The sequence below is a fragment of the Vigna unguiculata genome, chromosome 6 (genome assembly GCF_037176805.1).
Source record: "Vigna unguiculata cultivar grain cowpea cultivar isolate G323 ecotype 2 chromosome 6, ASM3717680v1, whole genome shotgun sequence".
Taxonomy (NCBI): Eukaryota; Viridiplantae; Streptophyta; class Magnoliopsida; order Fabales; family Fabaceae; genus Vigna; species Vigna unguiculata.
In genome coordinates, this window is record NC_140797.1 from 32,778,935 (window position 1) to 32,800,770 (window position 21,836).

Sequence of the window (21,836 nt, forward strand, 5' to 3'; positions counted from 1 at the left end):
GTGAGAGCAAATGAAGATGCAGGCTTAAGAGAAGTTCTGGGGGATGAAAAATTTGTAGTTAGAGTTGTGAATTTGCAACAAATGTATGAGTAGTTGTATTTGGTGTTGTTGTACAAATAATATACTTTTATAATATAAACTCTTAAAGGTTATATTAATATATTTTTTATTTCATTAATCTGCCTTTACTATTATTGTAAAATGTCTTATTTTATTAATTTTCTATTAGTAAAAGGAGATATTACAAATTAAGTTACTTACACAATGCAATTTACATAGGAATATCAAATTGTTGCGTTATGTTTCTTCAAACAGACTTATTAACTACTAATATAAATTACATCTTTCATACAAATAAAGGTAAGGTGGTAATTTTTTTTTTTTTGTTTATTTTAAAATTTTTATGAATGAATTACATAAATAATTATGATTTTCTTAAATATAATTTTAAATTTTTACATGTATGTATGTATGTTTTTTTTATTATAAAAATAATTCTTAAATATAATTTCAAATTTTAAATTATACATGTGTATTTTTTTATTATAAATAATTAATTTACTATAAAAAATAGTTAAATTTAAATAAATATTTATTTAAAAATATAGAATGATAATATAATTATTATAGTTTAGAAAATACTTAAATTTACATTAACGATAACTTAAATAATAAAATTATTGAAATAATTATTTTAATTTAAAAATATAATTATTTGAAAAAAAATTAAAAAAATTAACTACGATCTTAAGATAATATTTTTAATTTAAAAGATAATATTAAAAAAACAGTGAAAAGGTAAAATTAAAAAAATAAATAAAAATAAAAAAGTAAAATATAAAATAGAGTAGACCAAAAGATAAAATCTCTTTAATGATATAGATACACAAAATTACATAAACAAATAATTTCATCAATTAACTTAATTAAGACAATACAATATTTAAAAATATAATTATTTGAAAAAAAAAATTAAAAAAATTAACTACGATCTTAAGATAATTATTTTAATTTAAAAGATAATATTAAAAAAACAGTGAAAAGGTAAAATTAAAAAAAATAAAAATAAAAAAGTAAAATATAAAATAGAGTAGACCAAAAGATAAAATCTCTTTAATGATATAGATACACAAAATTACATAAACAAATAATTTCATCAATTAACTTAATTAAGACAATACAATATTTTATCTTATTAGGTACATAGAATACAAAATAAAATCTTCAAAATTTTGTCTATCATTACATCCTCTTAAGATATTCATAAAATTGAAAAAATTCAATATTTTTGTTCTTAACTATTTTCATATATTTAAAGAATAAGTACATTCATAAAAGGAAAAAAATGAAAAATAGAAGTTTAATTATCTCAATATATATTAATCAAAGATAAAAGAAAAAATACTTTTGTTCAAACCATGATTCTTAATTAGACTCTCATCATGTAAGTATGAACTTTTCTTTACCCCAAAGTGATAAAGAATAATAAACTTCATATCACAAATAATGATTTCATCATCAAATAAATCTTAATAAATATATTTGAGTTTGTATAATTATATGGTATTATCAAAACAAAAGAAAACAATGATAATAATATATGCATCAATAAAAGATATTATCATAAAGCTTCATATAAGATATTATCATAAAGCTTAACATGTTAAAAAAATCTACTAGAATAAGAATCTAAAAACACATACAATATAATAATATGATTTAGGCTATCCATAAAAGAGAGAGAAAAAAATAATGAATTAGTGAACATCAGTATCCCATATAAAATAAAGGTTTAATCATACGAAATGTTCCATTTTTGTTAAAAACTCTCAATTGGGTCCTCGTCTCAATTAGATATTATTTTTGAAAATGTATTCTAATTTTGTCTTTTCTGTTAGAACATCATTGACGACATTAATTATGTGTCACGTGTCAGCTTATGATTTTTTTAATTTTTATTTTTTTGTTACTTTAAAAAATAACTGACACGTATCAAATTAGGATTTTGCAACGTTGTGATTTTTTTATTATTTAAATCCTATATTTATTATTTTGCAACGTATCAATTTGGTCCCTATATTTATTATTTTGTCTCAATCTAGTCCTAATTTCTTTTTAAACTGAAGTAAATTAATTCCTTCCAAATTGAGACCAAATTTAATTTTTATATAAATATTATAATTATATTTTTACTCTAATAGATAATTTTAACCAAATTAAGTTTATTTAAATTTAAATTTTGCATTCAACTTTATTTAAAATTTGTTTTAATAATTTCTAGACAACTTTATAAATTTAAATGTAAAATTTAAAAAAAAAATTACACAATTACATAATTTGACACGTGGCAGTTCTTTTTTTTAAATTACAAATTAAAAAAAAAGCACAAGCTGACACGTGAAAACACCTTGACACGTGTCAGCTATTTTTTTAAGAAAAAAATATTAAAAAAATTAAAAATTAAAAAAAAATCAGAAACATCATGACCTAACAGGTGGTACACAGTTAACGTCGTCAATGATGCCGTAACGGAAAGGACTAAATTGGAATAAATTTTCAAAAATAGGACCCAATTGGGATGACTTTAAACTTGAGGACCCAATTTAGATTTTTGAACGAAATTAGAGACCTTCTGTGTGATTAAACCTAAAATAAAATATCTTTACAAACGTCAAAGGACTGATGATAAAGCTTGTCTTATAAATGATTAGAGTGGCCTTATTTGTAAATTCTTCTTTATTGTAAAGCTAGATTCGTATGTAATAAGTAATACATGATTATTTATATATCATTAAAGTAAGAAAGTCTTTTTACACAGGCTGAGGATGAATTCTGCCTATCATCCTCAAACAGAAGGGCAATCAGAGAGAATGATTCAGTCATAGAGGACGTATTTAGGACATGTATGTTGGATCATCTAGGTGGAGGGATGAAGTGTTGCCTTTGGTGGAGTTCACCTACAATAAAAGTTATCAGAAAATCATTGGTATGGCACCGTACGAGGCTCTGTATGGATAAAGATGCAAAACTCCTTTGTGTTGGTACCAAGATGGAGAGGCAGTGTTGTTAGGACTTGAACTGTTAAAGTAGACCACAAAAATGGTGAAGAAGATCCAAGAGAGAATGAAAGCCTCGCAAAGTCAACAAAAGTCTTATACTAATAAGAGAAGGAGACCTTTGGAGTTTGCAACTGGGGATCACGTCTTCTTGAGGGTGACCCCAACCACTGAAGTGGGAAGGGCTATTCGGTCAAGAAAACTTTCTCATAAGTTCATTGAATCACATTAGATCTTCAGAAGGATTAGACCAGTGGCTTATGAGGTTACCTTACCTCCTTAGTTGGTTAACTTTCATTCAGTGTTTCATGTCTCCCAGCTAAGGAAATATGTGTATGATCGGTCTCATGTTTCGGAAGTATAGGATGTGCAAGTTAGAGAAGATCTCTCTATGGAGGTGCAACCAATTGGTATTGAGGATCGTCAAACAAAACAACTTAGAGGAAAATCCATCAGTTTAGTCAAAGTTGTTTGAGATAGAAGGACAAGTGACTCTACTTGGGAGTTAGAGGAGAATATGATGGACTCATACCCACATTTATTCTGTGTAAATCTAATTTTCAAGGTCGAAAATTTTTGTTGTTAGGGACAATATAAAACCCTTTAAAATAATAATAATAATAATAATAATAATAATAATAATAATAATATTATTATTATTATTATTATTATTAATTATATTACTTTTCTTTTAAAAATAACAAAAGCAACCCATTTTAATTTCATACACATAAACATCCTCTTTGTGAAAGACAATCCTCCTCCCCATCTCAATCGTCGTTCTCCAATTTCTCACTCTCACTTCATCTTCCTTGTGATCAGAGGTAGGGGTTTCAATCACCGCACAGTCGTCTTCGAGTCTATCCGATTAATTTCTTCATTTGGGTAAGTCAAACATTTCAACCTCCTTTGATGCCCACTGTGGTATTGTTTTGCATTGCGAACTTTCTTGGATTTTATTCGTTTTTAGGGTTTTGGTTTAAATTCTCTATTAATTAGTGGTTCCTTCCTTCGGTCAAATTGTTCGTATGTTGTCTTTAGGTTGAAGAAGAGTTTTCATGAGTTGATGGGTTTGGAGGGTTTCGTAAAGTTGTTTGTTGTTGCCTTTCAAGGTAAGGGAAGCTAATGATTGTGTCTTAGTATGTTTTTCGATTGAATTATGGTATTGTAGGCTTGTTCTTGTTTCAAGTTGGGGAATTTCGTTTTTAGCAAATTTGGGGATTTTTGTTAATTGGTAGTTTAATTCCATGTATTGATAAGAAAAGTTGAGTTTTCAAAATGTCAATTGTTATGGAAAGGATGCTTTTGTTCAAAGAATTTATGGTTGTCTATTTTATGAGAAATATATATATATATATATATATATATGTGTGTGTGTGTGTGTGTGTGTGTGTGTGTGTGTGTGTGTGTGTGTGTGTGTGTGTGTGTGTGTGTGTGTGTGTGTGTGTGTGCGTGTATTGAATTTGGTGGGTTATAGTGACATCTTGAAAGTAGATGCATGTGAGGTTAAGTTATGGGTCTTAGAGAAAGATGGCTCTTGAGTTGAATGGATATCGAACTATTTTATTTTGGCAGGTGATGTACAATTTGGTACAAGGTTGGACTTTGGAGTTGTAACCATGTTTGAATTGAGAGTTTGATATTACTTAGCGAAGGTTTTGCTTTTACTCATTTATAGATTTGGTAAATGTAGAATTTATGTAGCTTAGAATGCAATTGGAATGAGAGATATTGATTGTTGCAATTGTTCAGTTTGGTATCATTTATAAACCACTTTGAAACGAGTTTGAGAGGATAAAAGTGCAAGATACCAAATTGTGCAATGGAACAAGTCAAGATCTCACAACTAAGAAGCATATGGTGTTGTGCTACCCATTTTCCTGCATTGCACACTTTTCATAAAATGAACGTTTCGACTTCATTAATCGTTGGATTGAACTAAAATTTTAACAGTTGATCCTAGACCGTTGAATTAGAAGTATATAGTGAGAGCATTTTTTATAGCAAGGTCCCTATAGTTTTGGTTGTTGACAGCGTTGACCTTTGTTGCGTGTTTGGTACACAACTTTCTCTATAGTTATTCCATTAGGTTGATTCTTTTTGCATTTGGTTCTTAATTCAATCATCTTTAATTTGAATGTAAATACAACATTTTTGGATCTTTACACAAGTTGTAGTTTTATTTCTAAATTCCAAATTGTTTGCACAATGTGTTGTTAAGTTGGATTGGATAAAAATTGGTTAAAATAACTTTTTGGTTCCAATTTTCGTCAAGTTTTGTCAAATAAATATTAATTTTGATGTTGTGTTCAAATAGGTACAAATTTTCGTCAATTTTTTTTCAATTTAGTCCTTTTTTGCTAACACTATTTAAATCATTAACAGCCATAAACAGTGACTGCCACGTGTCACTTTGTTATTTTTTATTTTTTTGAATTTTTTATTTTATTGACAATAACTCTATAGGTAGTACAGGCCACCACAAGTGCAAAAATCACCAAAAATCATACATTAATATCTAGATCTGAATAATTAAGTCTAGAGTGTCATCATGTGTGATTGGCACATTGTTATTTAGCTTAGTGTAATTGGCACATTGTTCTGCAATTCTTTCGAGTGTTATATATATGTATTTTTTTTTTTTGCAATTAGTTTACCATTCTATGTGTTTGTGTACTTGTTTTATTATCTCTTTTTTCAATGATCACCATTATTTGGTGTAAACAGATGATGATTTAGGTGTTGGCCCCTCTAACGGTGGTGATAACAGTGCAGTTGTTTATATTTTAGTTAACATCTTTCTACTCGTTATCTTTTGAAAAACTCAGTAGTTACCACCCTCTTTAGCTTATATTCTTGAGTTGAATTTGAATTTATTTTAGTTAAGATAATTGTAAATGAAGTTTTTTATATACTTTATGTTTGCTTTTTGGATAACAATTATATAAGATCATATCATGTAATTTTTAGTTATTTTATTTTGGGATGTTACAAAAGATGAATACAATATGTGATAAACTCAAAAGAACAATAAAAAATATCTTAATAAATATTTTTATACTTATTTTATATTTTATTATTTATTAACATTAAATATTATATTATAAAAAAAATAAAGAGATATTTAATTTAATTTCCATCAATTTTAATATATATATTACATATAATTTAAAATTTTAAAAAAAATTAAATATATAAATATATTAATTTAAAAAATTTGGAAATACCATGACCCCTTTAGTCCCCATTGAAAAAGACTACATTCTATATCGATTAAAAATTTGGTTAAATAAGTTTTTTGTCCCTTAATTTTCAGTGAATTTTGGAATTAGTCCATTTTAAAACTTTGAATCAATGTAGTCCTTCATCTTTCGAAATACGTGGATTTAGTCTTTTTAATCAAATTTTGTTAAATTTATTTGACATTTCAAGCGCGTTTCACAATAATATTTGACTTAACATTAAAATAAAAATGTGTCAAACAGTATAAATAACTCAAATACAATCCTAAAATACGTACAAAACATCAAATAAACCTAACAAAATTTTATTAAAAGAACTAAATTCGCGTATTCTGACAGATGAAAGACTAAATTGATCCAAAGTTTCAAAATAGACTAATTACAAAATTCACTGAAAGTTAAAAAAACAAAAACATATTTAACCCTTAAAAATTTAATAAAAAGTGTCATTTTTTATATAGTTCAGGTCACAATAGATATAGAAAGTGCACTTTAAGGAATCATAACAACATTTTCATTAGTCATTAGTCATATCATTACAACGTCCCTAATTTCGTAATCAATTAATAGCTAAAAGATGTATAATTTTGAAATTAAAATGATAAAATTTGTACAAGTGTAAAAATTTATAAAAGGTACAACTGAACCTAAATACTATATAATTTAAATATATGCTTATACTATAAATAGAAAATGAAAATTTTCAAAAGAAACAGCCAATTAATAAGTTTCTATATTTATATCAAAATTATTAATCTTCTTAATATAAAATATAACAAAAAGAAAAGTATCTTTTGACTTTATGCTAAAGTTGGGCAATCTAACTCCAGAACTCATCAATCATGATGTAAGAAACCCACATGACAAATAAAATAATTTAATAAATAATTAACTATAAAATTTGAAGCAACAATTTCCATTTTAAAATTCAATAATTCATTTTGTTTGCTTCAATTTGTCTTCCACCTGCATTCTCACATATTCCTCCACCTCCCTTTTAAAACTCCTCTCATTTCCTCACCTTAAATCATCTTCTTCACCCAAACCTCTTTAAACAATAATGAAGCAAAAAAAGGTGACAAATACAAATCATGAGCACAACGACCAATCTTGCAACAACTACTACAAACAAACTTCAATAGCTTCACAGAGATTATGAACAAGCATGCACATACAAATTCAGGTGCAGATGACGTAATTGTGCACAATATTATTAAATATTTTCATTAAAATCATCAAAGTCTTACTACTTTTAAATAAAATTTAGATTTACGATATCATTTATTAAAAATGACTACCTTATTTTCTTTTTTTCTTGGTTTTGATGAATTAATTAATTACTTTTAAATAAAAACCAAAAAGAATGTTCAATTATTTAGGGTCTCTGGATCAGGACAAGTCTAAAATAATATTAGTGTTATAATCATGCTAGTAAAAAAGACTACTATGATGGAATACAAGGAGTAAAGACCCCAATGCATCTTAAACTAAAAGAAATAGCTGGCATTCCTTTTTCTCCTCTATCATCAGGTAAGGTAATGCAAAGTAGACTAAATACTTAAACAGGGTCGAAGATTACACACCTTTATCAATCATTAGGAACATGATTAATAATGAGTTATGGAAGGGGGCGTCTTAAATATCATTTCCATGAAGCTATTCAAAGCCAGATAAGGAGACAAAGTATAAAACTCTATGTGCTAGGTTTATCTGGCAAACGTTTCAGATCCATTTCAACTTGGTGGATTGTCCATTGCATGTTCTCCAATTTCTGCACAATGTCACCAACATATGAAACTTGAAAAAGAAAAAAAAAAAAAAAACAGACGTAGGAAATTGAAATGATGAGTTTTTTATATCATCATATTTCTTCGTTTTTATGATCACAAACAACGAAAGTTTCAGAAACAAACAGAATATAAATACTTGAGAGAATTGAATAGAAGTTGGTTGACTTATCTATTTGTTTATAAATATTTGGTAGTAAACGAGAAGCCATTGACAGAAGTCTTTTAACCAAAGTTTGGGGTTCGATGTTCAGTTAGAACATTTAGTTACAACTGAAGGTACCACTTTACTTTAGAAATGGACCAGCTTGGTGGGAAAGGATTAGTTGGGTGTCAAACAGAAGCCCCAAATAACTCTCTTAGTTACAGCAACTAATATATTTGGTAGAAATGAGGTAAAATATTTGAGCTAAACTGGTATTACCTGCACAATGTCATGGTACTGCCTTGCAATGTTGTCAAAGTGAGGATCGACACCCTGGTACTCACGCAGCCGGGTAACCTGATACAAAGGTAAGAATATAACTAGCTCAGACATGATGAAGTATTGGAGTAGCGGAGGAAAAGACAATCACAATGAGACCAAATAAATTGAAAATCTGCTGTGATAAACTTATCTATACCAATAAGCAAGATAACAAAAATGTAAAAATAAATTAAATTTCTCTATTAATTTATAATCAATTTTTACATTTCAACTTTTACAAAAGCTCTCTAATCTCTCTCATTAAATACAATTAAGGTGCATAAATTGATTTTCTGTTGTAATAGTTTGATTTATGAAAAAAAGAATATCTAAACAAAGCCTTGATACTAGAAGGAAGGCTACTGACTAGTACAATGTAACCACTAACCGAAAATGTTATATAACTATTTCACAGATGAAACAAAAATTAGATTCGGGGTACTGGTTAAGATACTAACAGTCAACCCCTGGAACAGACTCCACATTTCAAAATTCCACATTAACAACACTAGTACACTACACTACTATAATTTTCTTAGTCTTCTGCAACAAAGAATTCACACTTTTATGATGTAGATGATAGTATTACTTCACAATTTGCCCCTTCAAGAGCATATTTCAATTCCTCATTCTCTTAATTCTGTTCTGGAGTTGCAACATCCATCAAAATACTTTAATCTCATTCATATTATAATAAGTACCAAATATTTCTTGTTCAATTAAAACAGTCACAGCAATGAGGAGACTTGACAATATTGTATAAAAAATGATAACGTATTTAAGATTTAAATTTGAACAAATGTGCTATAATTTTCCGTTAAAAGTTCTCTGATCATCCATATGAGGGGAACACTAGAAAAGAAAACTACTAGACTGAAAAGGCGTCAATACATTATTTTCAATGCATAAGAAATCACAAGATACTCTCTCAACACGGATGGCATTTTCTGAGCTAATTTGACAAAGTTACCTCACGTCTCATCACATTAACATTTTTTTTTTCTGGAGAAGAACTCAATTCATGGTAAGAAACTACAAAGAACTAAAGTTAAGGACTAAATTACGTTAGTTCTAAAATATGTACAAGGACACAGGAACATACCGCTTTGTTATATGCAATAGAAGCTTCTTCTGTTGCCTCAACAAGATATTTCCTAACATTGAAAAAGGAAAAATGTTTTATTAACAATACAGAGAGCTCATAGACTTATAAAGATTCTATTCATACCTTATCTTATGAAGGGCAGGTATGGATTCCTTAGTGTAAGTTTCAAGCAGGAGAACGTGTTCCAGAACCCTGACAAGAAATCGGTAATATCAGAATTATAAGAGCCTGACAAAATTAACATATCGTTGCTAATATCTGGACTTAATCAGACTACCATTTTGGACAAACTTAGACAAATCATGTTTCTCTCTGATTCAAGGTGGAGGTAGAAAAATGTTACAAATAATGTATAAAAAAATACAAAAAAAAAAAAAAAATACTAAAGGAACTTAAGAGTTAAGAATAGATATACTATTATCTCAATTTAAAACGAATTAATTTCAAGAATTATGCCTTGAGTTTCAGATTCAACATCCTATCGTTTAAGCTCAACTGCATCCAATTCTTTTTGCACTTTTTTTCCTTGTCCTCACTAAAATATAACCATTGTACATTTCAACAAATCTACTGGGATGTATTTTTGCAACCATCCTGCTAAAGCAAAATTATATACTATAGAAGACATTCTCTAGATGAACCCATCTATCTTACATTGTCGAGATGTTAATATATATAAGGTTTAATTTCTTTTTTTAATTACCTTGACCCATAAGTAGAAGCAAAGTTTTGCATATAACTGGTGTACAAGAAACACCCTCTTTGGAATTTAAAACACGGTCAATAAATGACAAAAGCAAAATTATTTTTTACCAGATGATCTCATATGAGACTTTCTATTATCAATTATTAGATACTTCAAATTTCAAAACCCCAACTGTATATTTCTGGTGAAGAACGATGAAAATATATAGGTATAAGATAAGAAACTAACCTCAATTTAGCACTCATGGTTTCACATCTTTTACAGAGCCAAGTCTTTTGCAGGTCATCCTACATGTACAGACTTAGTCAGGTTATGTGTTTAGCAATCAATACAGTGGAATTCGTTAAATGAGTACTGACGTATTTGTGTTGATGCTCCAACTTCAAATCTTTGACAAGTTTAATAAGCACTGCAAGTATCTGCTCCAAGACCTATTTAAGCATAATGACATTCAGTATGTACATGCCACCATAAACATGTCACCAAAAATAAAATACAACTTATAATGCATAATACACCACACAAACAAATTCTTTATCTCTCTGACAGGCACACAGATTTAACATGGGAGTTTCAGAGAATGTTTGTGTCCACAAAAAGATGGTTCCTGTACTAAATGTTTGTGCACATACATTGTAATATTCGGCAAACTTTCTATCTGCAGAATATAGGTCATCACGCAGTGCTGTTTCTTCTCTTTCAATCTCCTCAATCAACAATTTCACCCTGGTAAAGTAGCGGGAAAAATAAAAGCAAGAAACTTTAGTTTACAGTTATTTTTCTAGGATGGGACTCGCAAGTACCATTTCAAATATTTGCTGTTAGCATAGCGTATATGCAACAGCAAATAAGATAGATCCTTCACCCAGAATTCAAAATAAAATGATATTATTTTGAAAGAAAAGAAAAAAAAAAATCTCCATCCTGCTGAGCAAAGAAACCAAAATCAAATAAACCTTTATTGTTAACATCACTAAAATTAAAGCAAACTCTTATCAGACTCTTTCATCATTACACTAATCTAAAATTGGATGAATACAGATCTGACCTCATCCAACAACTTTAACAAAAATACGGACGTGATTTTGTGGGTCAGTAAATTATAGTTGGCTATATGTAATAAAACTCACAAGTCTCATCTCCGGAGAGTTGAGACAAGACTAAAACTGGCTAGCCATATAGACCTTAACTTCTCATGTAAGTGAATACGTTGCCAAAAAAAGAAAAGAATTAGCCTACTCAAATGAGCATAGACCTTTCTGGAAGCCGAGAACTTGAACTTTGACTTGCAGACGATGAAGAATCTGAAACAAAAAATGAGGAAATGAGGGATCAGCCAGCACATAAAATAAAAATGCTAACCAAGGAAAATCAGCAATTCTCCAACCATAACTCTGTATATAAGTAATAAGCAGTTCACAGTTACCATTATCATCCAATACAAAGGCGTCTGATAATTTTTCACATTTCATTTTCAACCGAGCATCTACCTCCCGAGAAACAGACAAGCGATATTCAGTCATATCCTAAGGATGTTGTTAACGTGTCAATAATGAAAAGCATAGCATTTAATCACATAAAATAAAAACATAAATCTACCACAGAAAGAGCTCTTAGCTGACTTTCATATGCAGTTACATAGTATACCACAGATAATGGTGTTTTTTGGCGCTGAGTTTGCCACAAATAAGCAGGTGTAATTCCCAAAAAACGATTTGGAACACCACCAACACCGAGCTCCACTGGATCCGAAGCAACAAGAGCAGAATTAGCCCCACTAACAGAGCTGTTTGGAGTGTTATAATTAGAAGAGTTGGCCCCGCTAACAGTACTGTCAAGGGAGCTTCGAGACACTACACTTAGCTTTTCAATGTCCTCATCATGAACTTCCCCATCTTTGGAGATAAGAGGTAGTCTCAATCGTTGAGCTGCTTCAGCAACAACCATTTGATGCTCTAGAGTCTGATAAACCTGACAACATATACACATGTAAACTTTGTTTAAATCAATAAAGACCATTGCGCCTAAGAACATATAAACAAACAATGCAAAGACTCAGATTTTCCAAGACCAAAAGTCAACAACATTCTCACAGAGGCCATGTATTTGTTCATGATTAAAACTAACTTTTCAGAAACAACAATTCAAAACCTGAGGAGTGTTCCTCAACCCGAGTTGTGGATAAAGGTTGCCGGTATCTCTAATTCCCCCAAGGTTAGATACAGAAATGGCTTGCTGATACTCTTCCACCATTGCAATAGCCTCAGAATATACCGCCTGCAACCAGATGCCCATATGAGAAATACAAATCACAAAGTACAAAGGTCATTAAGAGTATTAGTAAGGAGAGTAGATCGCATGATTTTCAGTCCTTCAAACAGAGCGAGTACCAAGAAATAAATTGGAAGTTGATAGGAAGTATCTTATGGCAAATAATATTTCTGAAGTTTTGGTCTTTAACCAAACTGAATAACATCATGTCATACATACAAGTAGCAAATCTCACCAAGCGTGATAAAATAAAATTGTTATTGTTGTTATAAGAAAACAATCACACTACACTTAACCAACACGTTCCAGTGATACTGAAAACTGCAATCTTACCCCATATGACAGTTCTTAGTTCAAATATCACATACCATTTTAACAAATCTCTATTTTAAACTTAGAAGCAGTACCTTAGGTGGTGTTTTCAATGTTATACAATCAGAATTGAAGTTTCATCTTAGTAGTCCACGGAATCTTTTAAACAAGCTATATTCCGCTGATTACCGAAGTACAATCCTAATTCTGATTAATTTTAATAACAATACAAGCAGGACCTAAAAAGTATTGTATATAAGTTTTATCCTTTCAACAAACACATACTATACACTCATTATATAAATAAACCTTTACCATGGCTTCCAGGTAACGAAGTCTCTCCCTGCACATTTCCTCTCTGGCCTGCAAAATAACACAAAAAGAACAATACCCAACTAAATTTTATTCAACTTCTGGAAAATTTGACAAAAGGGGTAAAAAAAATACAAATTTTCAAAGAAGAATGGAGGACATTTCACAAACACAGAGATCAGAATGGGGCGAGAAAGATACGAGTTGGAGATCGTTGAAGAGAGGCTTGGAGATGAGAGATCCATCGGGAGCGAAGCAGTGGCGCTCCAGTTGATCAACCACCTGCGCCACGTCGGCGGGGAGGTTCTGGCCGTGTAAGCCCTTCACCATCGACCAATACGGTGTCGTTTTCAAGTCACTTCACTGTTGTTGTGGTTGATGCCTTCCGAAGCGCCAATTTTATTGAAGTTGAACATCTCAATTCTCAGAATCGTCGAATCTAAAGATATTTGAAATTATAAAAATAATATGTTATCTCTTTTAGTATTTAATGTCAAAAGATAGTAAATTATATTTAAAATATATATTTTTTATTTTATACTATTTATTTATTTTTAATTTTAAGATTATTTTCTAGTAATTGTCGATTTATATAAAAATTAAATTGTACAACAGTAGATTTCTAAATTTTATATATATATATATATATATATATATATATATATATATAATATTTCTTTTTCTTCAATGATTTTATTTTCTTAACATTTTGGATTTGATTTCATTTTTTCTTAAATGATTCATGCTAAGTATTTGAATGAATGAAGGTATTTGCTACGTGACTTGTGCTTCTTCTTTTTTTTACAAGTTTTAGTTTAATTTAAAAGGAGATATTTAATTCAAATATATTTATTCTTTTTATGAAAGATAGATTTAGATATAATAACATTTTTAGTGATTTTATTTTTGTATAAAAATGTTAGCTTTATTTAGTGTATCTTTTTGTTATGTCAATAACATTTATCAATGATCCCTTGTGTAATTGGATTAAGTATATCTTATTTTTATCAATTATCTTTATGTAATGTAATTTAATAATTAAAACAACTATTTTTATTTATCTTATTTTTTAGTTTTTTTTATTTCCAAGTTTTAAGGTTTAAAAAAATTATGATTTATATTTTTAAATAAGCATATCTTTATCAATTTTTCATCAATAATTAAATTTAATCAATCTGATCATAATCTTATCTTATCATTAATCTTTATAATTTATCTTCTTTTAGTATTTAAAATCTTTATAACACATTTAGACTTTCATTATTTTTTTTCTTTCAATAATTAAGTTATGTCATGTTATGTTTTACTGACTTTTGTCATTAAAATTAATTCTTATTTAAAAAAAGTTCCGTGTAAATTTCGTTTTTGTTTTGATTAACTTCTTACATCCTATTTACTTGTTTAAAGAAAATTTATGATTTATATTTTTAATTAAAATTATCTTTCATAATTGTTTTCATATCTTAATGAAATCAAATTTATCATAATCTTTTTCTATGGTTTATCTTTTCTTTTTTTTAAGATCTTTTTATCATTAATCTTTATGGTTTATCTTTCTTTTACTATTTAAAATCCCTATCACTTCTCCACCTCATTACTCTTTCATTACTTGTTTTTCTCTTTGAACTCTCAAGTTTTGATTTGATTGTCATCATGAGTGACTTGAAAAGTTTAAAAGAATTGATAGCAAGTATTACTGATAAAGAGTCTCTTAATAGATTATGTCCCAAGCCATTTCAACCTTCTATGTTGGATTGGCTAATATCTCAAGATGCTCCACACTTTTACACCAAAGAAGAATTGCTTCAACTCGAAGATTACTACCAACAAATTTCAAATTGTTATGAATCACATATAAAAAGGAATGATACACGAACAAGTGTTCCAATAAGGTACGATGAAATTCACTTCATTTCTTATTTTAATTTTTAGTATAATATATAATGATGTTTTTCTTCTTCTTTTTTTCAATTTTATCCTACTATTTTTATAGATTCTTATTGATGTAATGTCATTAAAATAAGAGTTAAATATATTTTTAATTTCTAAACTTTAACATAAATTAAATATTTTGTAATATTTTTTAAGTTTTAAAAATATATCAAAATTTCAAATATAAACGAATTTTAACCTTAAAATTAATAACACATTAGATATGAGAAATAAATAACTCTTCATTAGTCAAAATAATAAGACATGAAGAAGCTATCCGTAATTATAGTATGATAATTATAATGAATTTAACTTAACAAATTACATTAATATGTTTAAAAATAAGGATTAGATCGACATAATTCAAAATACTGGAATGAAATAGAGAAAAAAGTAATAGTGATATCTTATATTTAATGTATTTTTTATGTATAGTTTTTTTATTTGTTAATGTATATTCCAAGTTATAATCATTTAGTAATATTTATTATATATTATTCATATAATTCCTTAATTAAATATGACTTAATTAGGATACGATAAGATGACCAGAGACTTTGGTTATTTGGTTATTTTGTATAAGGAGAATCGTTTGATTTTTACACCGTGATTAATTTGTAAATTAATTAGAACAATCATAATAGGTTGGTTGGCTACATTATAGTTATTTGTTTTTCAATTTCTTTTATTAGTTTTAATCTAGTAATATCTTGCTAGAATTCTATTAGTTTATAAATTTAAATGCATCACATCATATTCAGATAATGGAAACGAAATTTAATTAATTAAATTTTTGATAGATTTCTTAAAATTTATTTTAATTCTTCTAAAATCTAAAATTCATTTCTTATTGTATTTTATTCTTTAAATTGAGTTAGAATTTTGTTAAAGCGTGCTTTATTTTTTATGAATAATATTTTATCCATGTGAAAACTAATTATTCAGAAAATTATAAGTAAAATAAGTATAATTATTAATTAAAATGTTTTTCTGTATGTAGACAAAGAGAAGAAACGTCAAAAGGAAAAGTTATGGGGCCAAATATAAAAAAGCAGAGAAAAATTATACTAAGTTCATCATCTTCATCTTCGTCTCCACCACCATCATCATCATTACCTCCATCTCTTCCACCACCACCACTACGAATGAGGGTAACCATGGTAAGTCCAACACCATCATCACCAGAGCTACCAGGTTTGTTTCACTGAATTGAATGGCTATGATCTTAATTTTTTGATGCACAAGAAACTCTTCCCATCAATGTAAAGCCAAACAATAATAGATTATCAATTCCAATCAGTGAAATCAAATGTGATTTTCTCACCGATGAGATTATGAAGTTGGATGAAAAAGAAAAGAGAAAAATTATTGGTTTGGAAGTGACCGTGTTGGACCCTTGTATGAGAGAATATACTCTGCCAATGAAGAAGTGGACTATGAAGTCAGACACCTACAACCTTGTAAAAGAGTGGAACAAGATCGTGGCATCTAACAAATTTAAAGTAGACGAAGAATTACAAATATGGTCTTTTAGGGTTAATAGGAAATTGTATTTCTTCTTAAACAAACTTTGAATTCCAATGTTAGGTTCGGATTATAAAAATAATTAATTTTAGTCACTAAAAATTATTAATCATTAGAGTGATTATTTTAGATATCAATTACAAAGTAAAAAATTATTAATCACTATAGGTGATCGACAACTTTTAGTTACTAAAATCGGTTATTAATGAGATGTTTTTTGTAGTGTGATATAGATTGAAAATTAGATTTTGTTTTATTTACAATAATACATTTTTTCACCCTCTATGTACTTTTTGTTTTTTGTATTTACACATTCTTGAAAACAATTTTAAGTTGTTTATAAATACTTTTTTAATTTTACAAATATTTAAAAACATTAAATATAATTAGAAACTAAAGAAAGGGTGTAATAAGTATGATGAGTGAAATATATAAGTGTATTCCAATTCTTCATTAAAACTTAATCTTCTTGAAAGAAAGTGAACGATAACCAATGAAAAAAAAATCCTATATGTTCCATTTTATTTATTTCTTTTTTATATTTTTAGATAATATAACAATTTATTTTTTTAATTTCTTTCAACTATTTTCATTATTCTTAATTTACATATGTAAAGATATAGAAAATACTAAGATAACGATTCAAAAAACTATAAAAATATTGTTTTTAAAAATATATTAGGCTAATAAGTATATAAAACAAACTAATAAAAATAAAAAATAAAAAGATATATAGTTTTTACTAAAAAAAAGAAATAAAATTAAAATTAGAAAAAATAAGAATTTTTTTTTTCAAAATAATATGTTATATGTTACTGTTACTCAACTACATCCTACTAATACTTCCACAATCTAAATTTTTTGCACACATTTTACTATATTAGACGATGCTAAAAATATATATAAAAAAAAAGTCTCAATTCTCATACTCTCTCAGACTCGTTCCTCGAGTTCTCTTTTTCTTTCTATTTCTCCGCTTCATTAAATAGAGGGTTTTCACATAACACATAACGATACATCTCTCCTTTATCCACGGTCATCTTCTTCCCGAGGTCAAAAATATCCTTTTTGGATCTCACTCTCATCACCCTCCGTTAATTATCATTCTAGAACAACTCACATTGAGGGATCACACACCACAGTAAAAGAAAAAGACCTTGAAAATGACTTCTTGGAGGGAAAATAAGCCATCGAAGAGAGAGCTCTGAGAAAATAGAAGCGCAACCTCGAAGAAAGTGGGGAAAATGATACAAAAAATCTAAAACACCTAGAAACGTTTATGGAGGATGACTCTTGATCACTGACTTCTCTCATTCTCGTGGCTTTTCCCAGACATTTTTCCTCGAGTTCCTTTTTCTTTTCTCCTCATCAACCTTATGAAAAATAGATTTTAAATACCTTCTTCCACTCAATAAAGATGCACAACGGTGAACAATAAATATAGTGATGTTTCTTGTTTAGATTCGATATATTATATTTATGATTATAATACTTTCAATGCTAAGAATATTTGATGAGAACATTTGATACAAACTTGAATATTATTTTGTCTCATTCAAAAAAACTATAAATAAAAAGAAGTATACCAACGATAATAATACAATCTCTTTTCTTATTATAAAGGCAAAGAAAGTTTATGATTTTACTTAATTTATTTTCAAACACCAATATAGAAAAAATATATAACGAATTTTTATTGTTAATGTTTAATGAAGATAAACATTTTTGTCTTTGAAAAAAAAAAACGAGAAACTCTCATTCCTGGAGAAAATCCAATTTCTGGTGCCTTTTTAAGCTATCACATATATCATTAATTAAGCGTAGGTTTTTTAGCATGCATATTCACGTAGTATTATATATTATTATCCTATGTATACCACATCTTTCTAAATGCCTACTTTAACTTGCAAATATTATTTTCTAGCAACTTATAAGAAATAATTTTCATAAATTTTCTTGAATTATCATTTCGAGCATCGGACTTATTTAATAATCATTTTTTTATGAATTATCATGTCAAGTCCCGAACTTGTTTAATAATAATCTTTTTTATAATTTTTTTCATAACTTTAATTATTATATCGAGTCTCAAACTCGCTTGATATTCATTCTTTTCATAACTTTAATTATCATGTCGAGTCTGGACTCGCTTGATAGTCACTCCTTTTTATAACTTGAATTATCATGTCGAGTCTTGGACTCGTTTGATAGTCATTATTTCTCATAACTTTAATTATCATGTCGAGTCCCGGACTCACTTGATGATCATTATTTTTATAACATTAATTGTCATGTTGAGTCTCAGACTGATTTAATAATCATTAATTTTCATAATATTAATTATTATGTCGAGTCTCGGATTCATTTGATAATCATTATTTTTCATCACTTTAATTATCATGACGAGTCTTTGACTCACTTGATAATCATTACTTTTCATAACTTTAATTATCATGTTGAATCTTGGACTCGCTTGATAATAACTATTTTTCGTAACTTTAATTATCATGTCTAGTCTTATACTATCTCAAACTCGCTTGATTATCATTATTTTTTACAACTTTAATTATCATGTTGAGTCTCGAATTTACTTGAACAATCATTATTTTCATAACTTTAATTATCATGTCGAGTCTTGGATTCGCTTGATAATCATTACTTTTCATGGGTGTTAATACCTTCCCCCACGTAACGATTCTTGAACCCAAACTTGTTTTCTCGAATACTATTATTTTTAAGTTTTTTCTATAGTTTTCCTTAATAAACTATTGTGGTGACTCCTCTGTGACCCTGGTTGCGACATTGTTATTTTTATTCTGTTTTGGATTTGTATTAGAATTAGAAATGTGTTTCTTTTGCTTAGTTTTGCTTTTCAGTACTTTTAGATTTATGAGCTTTAAGAGTTTTTTTTTGCATATATCTTGAGGAGAAATTGAATTTTTTTACAAAATTATTAATTAGATTATGGTTTAATCTTTTGGTGGATAATGGATTAATTGGAGCATAATTCAAAGTAGTTTTATGTAAAAAGATAATTCAAGTTTAGAAGAAAAAAAAGACTTACAATCGAGTTTAGAAGAATAATATTTTTTTAATTATTTTTATTAATAATTAATCTTAAAATAAACACCTTTGCAAGATTGTGAAAAAATTGAGACTTAAGAACGAAAAAGAGACTTGAGACTAGTGCAAGTCTATCATTGAGTTTATTTGCTTGACAACCAGAATCATATTTTATTGTTTTAATTCATTCATTTTATATATTTATCTTTAACAGTGTTTTATATATTATCATTTTTTATTTCATATAAAAATATAGAGATATGTCAACTAGAAAATTTGAATCAAGTTATTCAAAAATTCAAAAGAAAAGAAGAATTGAGACTTTAATTGTATAACAAAAAAAAAAACTTTGAACAAAAAAGAGCAAATTTCTTGTTTATTACGGTTAGTAAATATTTCGTTTTTGAAAAAAAAAATGCTTAAACCTTGAAAATCTTCTAAACATGATAATTCGTTGGATATTGGTGGATTTGGTTTAATTTAATAATTAAATATCTTAAAGGAATTTATAGATTTGGAAAATCATAAACCAATTGACATTCTTAACTACATAAACAAAATAATTTTTTTTCCATATGTATATATACCTTATAGAATAATGTTAATAATTTTAGTGTCAGTTGTGTTGTTGCCGTCGAAAGAAATTTCTCAAAACTAAATATAATAAAAACTTATTTAAGATACAATATCTCAAAAAAGATTAAATGAATTAATAATATTATCTATTGAGAAAGAAATGTTAAATAAAATTAATTATGATAATTTAATAAATAATTTTGCATAAAAAAACTAAAAAAATAAATTTTAAATAAAAAGCTTCATTTTGTAAGTTTGCTTTAGGTCTCGTTGCTGTTAACAAACTTTCAATTAGTAATCTTTGTAACCAAATATATGTTTTAAAGTTTTCAAGATACTCATGATAAATTTAATGAAACTTAAGGGTTTTTACACTAAAGGTATTAATGATGAGAAAAGACTATGACAATTTTAAAACTTATTTGATTTAGATAATGGAGATTAATTTTTTATTAAAAAATTAAAGATAAAACCATTCGAAAATATAACTCTTTTAAATTTTATAGATATATTGATATCAAATTAAATAAATACTCATCCTTTTCACGTCATTTTTAAGATAAAATACAAATACGTAATTTTTAAGATAAAGGCTTAAATACCTTTTTGGTCCTCATTTTCGTAATATTTGTTGTGGATGGTCCTCATTTTCACAGATTATTTAAAATGGTCCTCATTTTTACCGAATGTTTAGAATGGTCCTCATTTTCGCAATTCGTGGTTTATTTGGTCCTTTTCTGTAATGCCGTTTAAATCATTAACGAAACATTGTACAGGTGCCACGGTTTGTATTAGGGTGTGTTACGTGTACTGTACTGTACATTGGCTAATTAACGTTAATTTTTCAATTTAGTGTTAGATTATAAATCCAAAATAAATCATAAGAAGCATCAAATTATTGATATAATATATTATTGCAATATTAAGAGCAGTATGCGGAAAAGTACCTGATGATCAGGAATTAAGAACAATATAGATAAAAGTGATACCTGATCTTCCAAATGTAATCAATGAAAGATTAAAAATTATTTACGTGTGAGACTATACTGCTCTCTTTCTGGTTGGTTTTTCTAGAGCGCATCTTACAAATATATTCTAACGTCGTCTCATAAAAAAACTGATTAATGGGTATCAGTTTTATAACCCTACCAGCAGAGACCAGGGACCTCTCAACAAGTTCCTGAATACTTAAGTCTATCACAGACCATTCATTGAACAATCCAACCCATCACGGATCGTTCATCAGAAACCCAATATATATTATCCATAAATTAATAACAATTGTGCAATATAATTGATATTTATAAATAATATTATTTATTTATTAATGTTAATCCACAATAATAATAAAATAGAAAATAATAATTTTATATAATAAAATTATATAAAATATAACATTTAGGGGAAATTCTGCAATTAGGGAAATTTCTTTATCTTCGTCTTTCTCGTTGAGCCACCAATAGTGCACGAAGTGATACAACACG

General features: G+C 27.7%; 1 protein-coding gene and 1 pseudogene across 2 annotated transcripts; one reads left to right on the forward strand and one right to left on the reverse strand.

Moving 5' to 3' along the window:
* Positions 1-7,687: 7,687 nt before the first annotated feature.
* Positions 7,688-13,696, reverse strand: AUG4 (HAUS augmin-like complex subunit). 2 transcript variants are annotated; one of them, XM_028074777.2, is made up of 13 exons: positions 13,459-13,696; positions 13,261-13,308; positions 12,514-12,639; positions 12,010-12,333; positions 11,789-11,888; positions 11,618-11,666; positions 10,995-11,088; positions 10,722-10,793; positions 10,591-10,649; positions 9,780-9,848; positions 9,654-9,705; positions 8,510-8,587; positions 7,688-8,069 (listed from the first exon to the last, which is right to left on the reverse strand). In XM_028074777.2, exons 1-13 carry the CDS (start codon positions 13,585-13,587, stop codon positions 7,992-7,994), a joined length of 1,278 nt encoding a protein of 425 aa, XP_027930578.1. In that variant the 5' UTR covers positions 13,588-13,696; the 3' UTR covers positions 7,688-7,991. The 2 variants fall into 2 exon arrangements, with proteins under 2 accessions (XP_027930578.1, XP_085530484.1); XM_085674358.1 differs by having other exon boundaries at positions 11,962-12,333.
* A 1,214-nt stretch (positions 13,697-14,910) lies between these two features.
* On the forward strand, positions 14,911-16,763 carry LOC146885818 (uncharacterized; annotated as a pseudogene).
* Positions 16,764-21,836: the final 5,073 nt, after the last annotated feature.

Bases quoted from the DNA above. Each gene is read 5' to 3' on its own strand.
- AUG4 (XM_085674358.1), bottom strand. From the start codon at position 13,587: ATGGTGAAGGGCTTACACGGCCAGAACCTCCCCGCCGACGTGGCGCAG. The intron at 10,650-10,721 runs GTCAGTACTCAT...CTGTACATGTAG, and splicing joins TGGAGCATCAACACAAATAC to GATGACCTGCAAAAGACTTG. The intron at 8,070-8,509 runs GTAATACCAGTT...GACATTGTGCAG, and splicing joins AGTACCATGACATTGTGCAG to AAATTGGAGAACATGCAATG.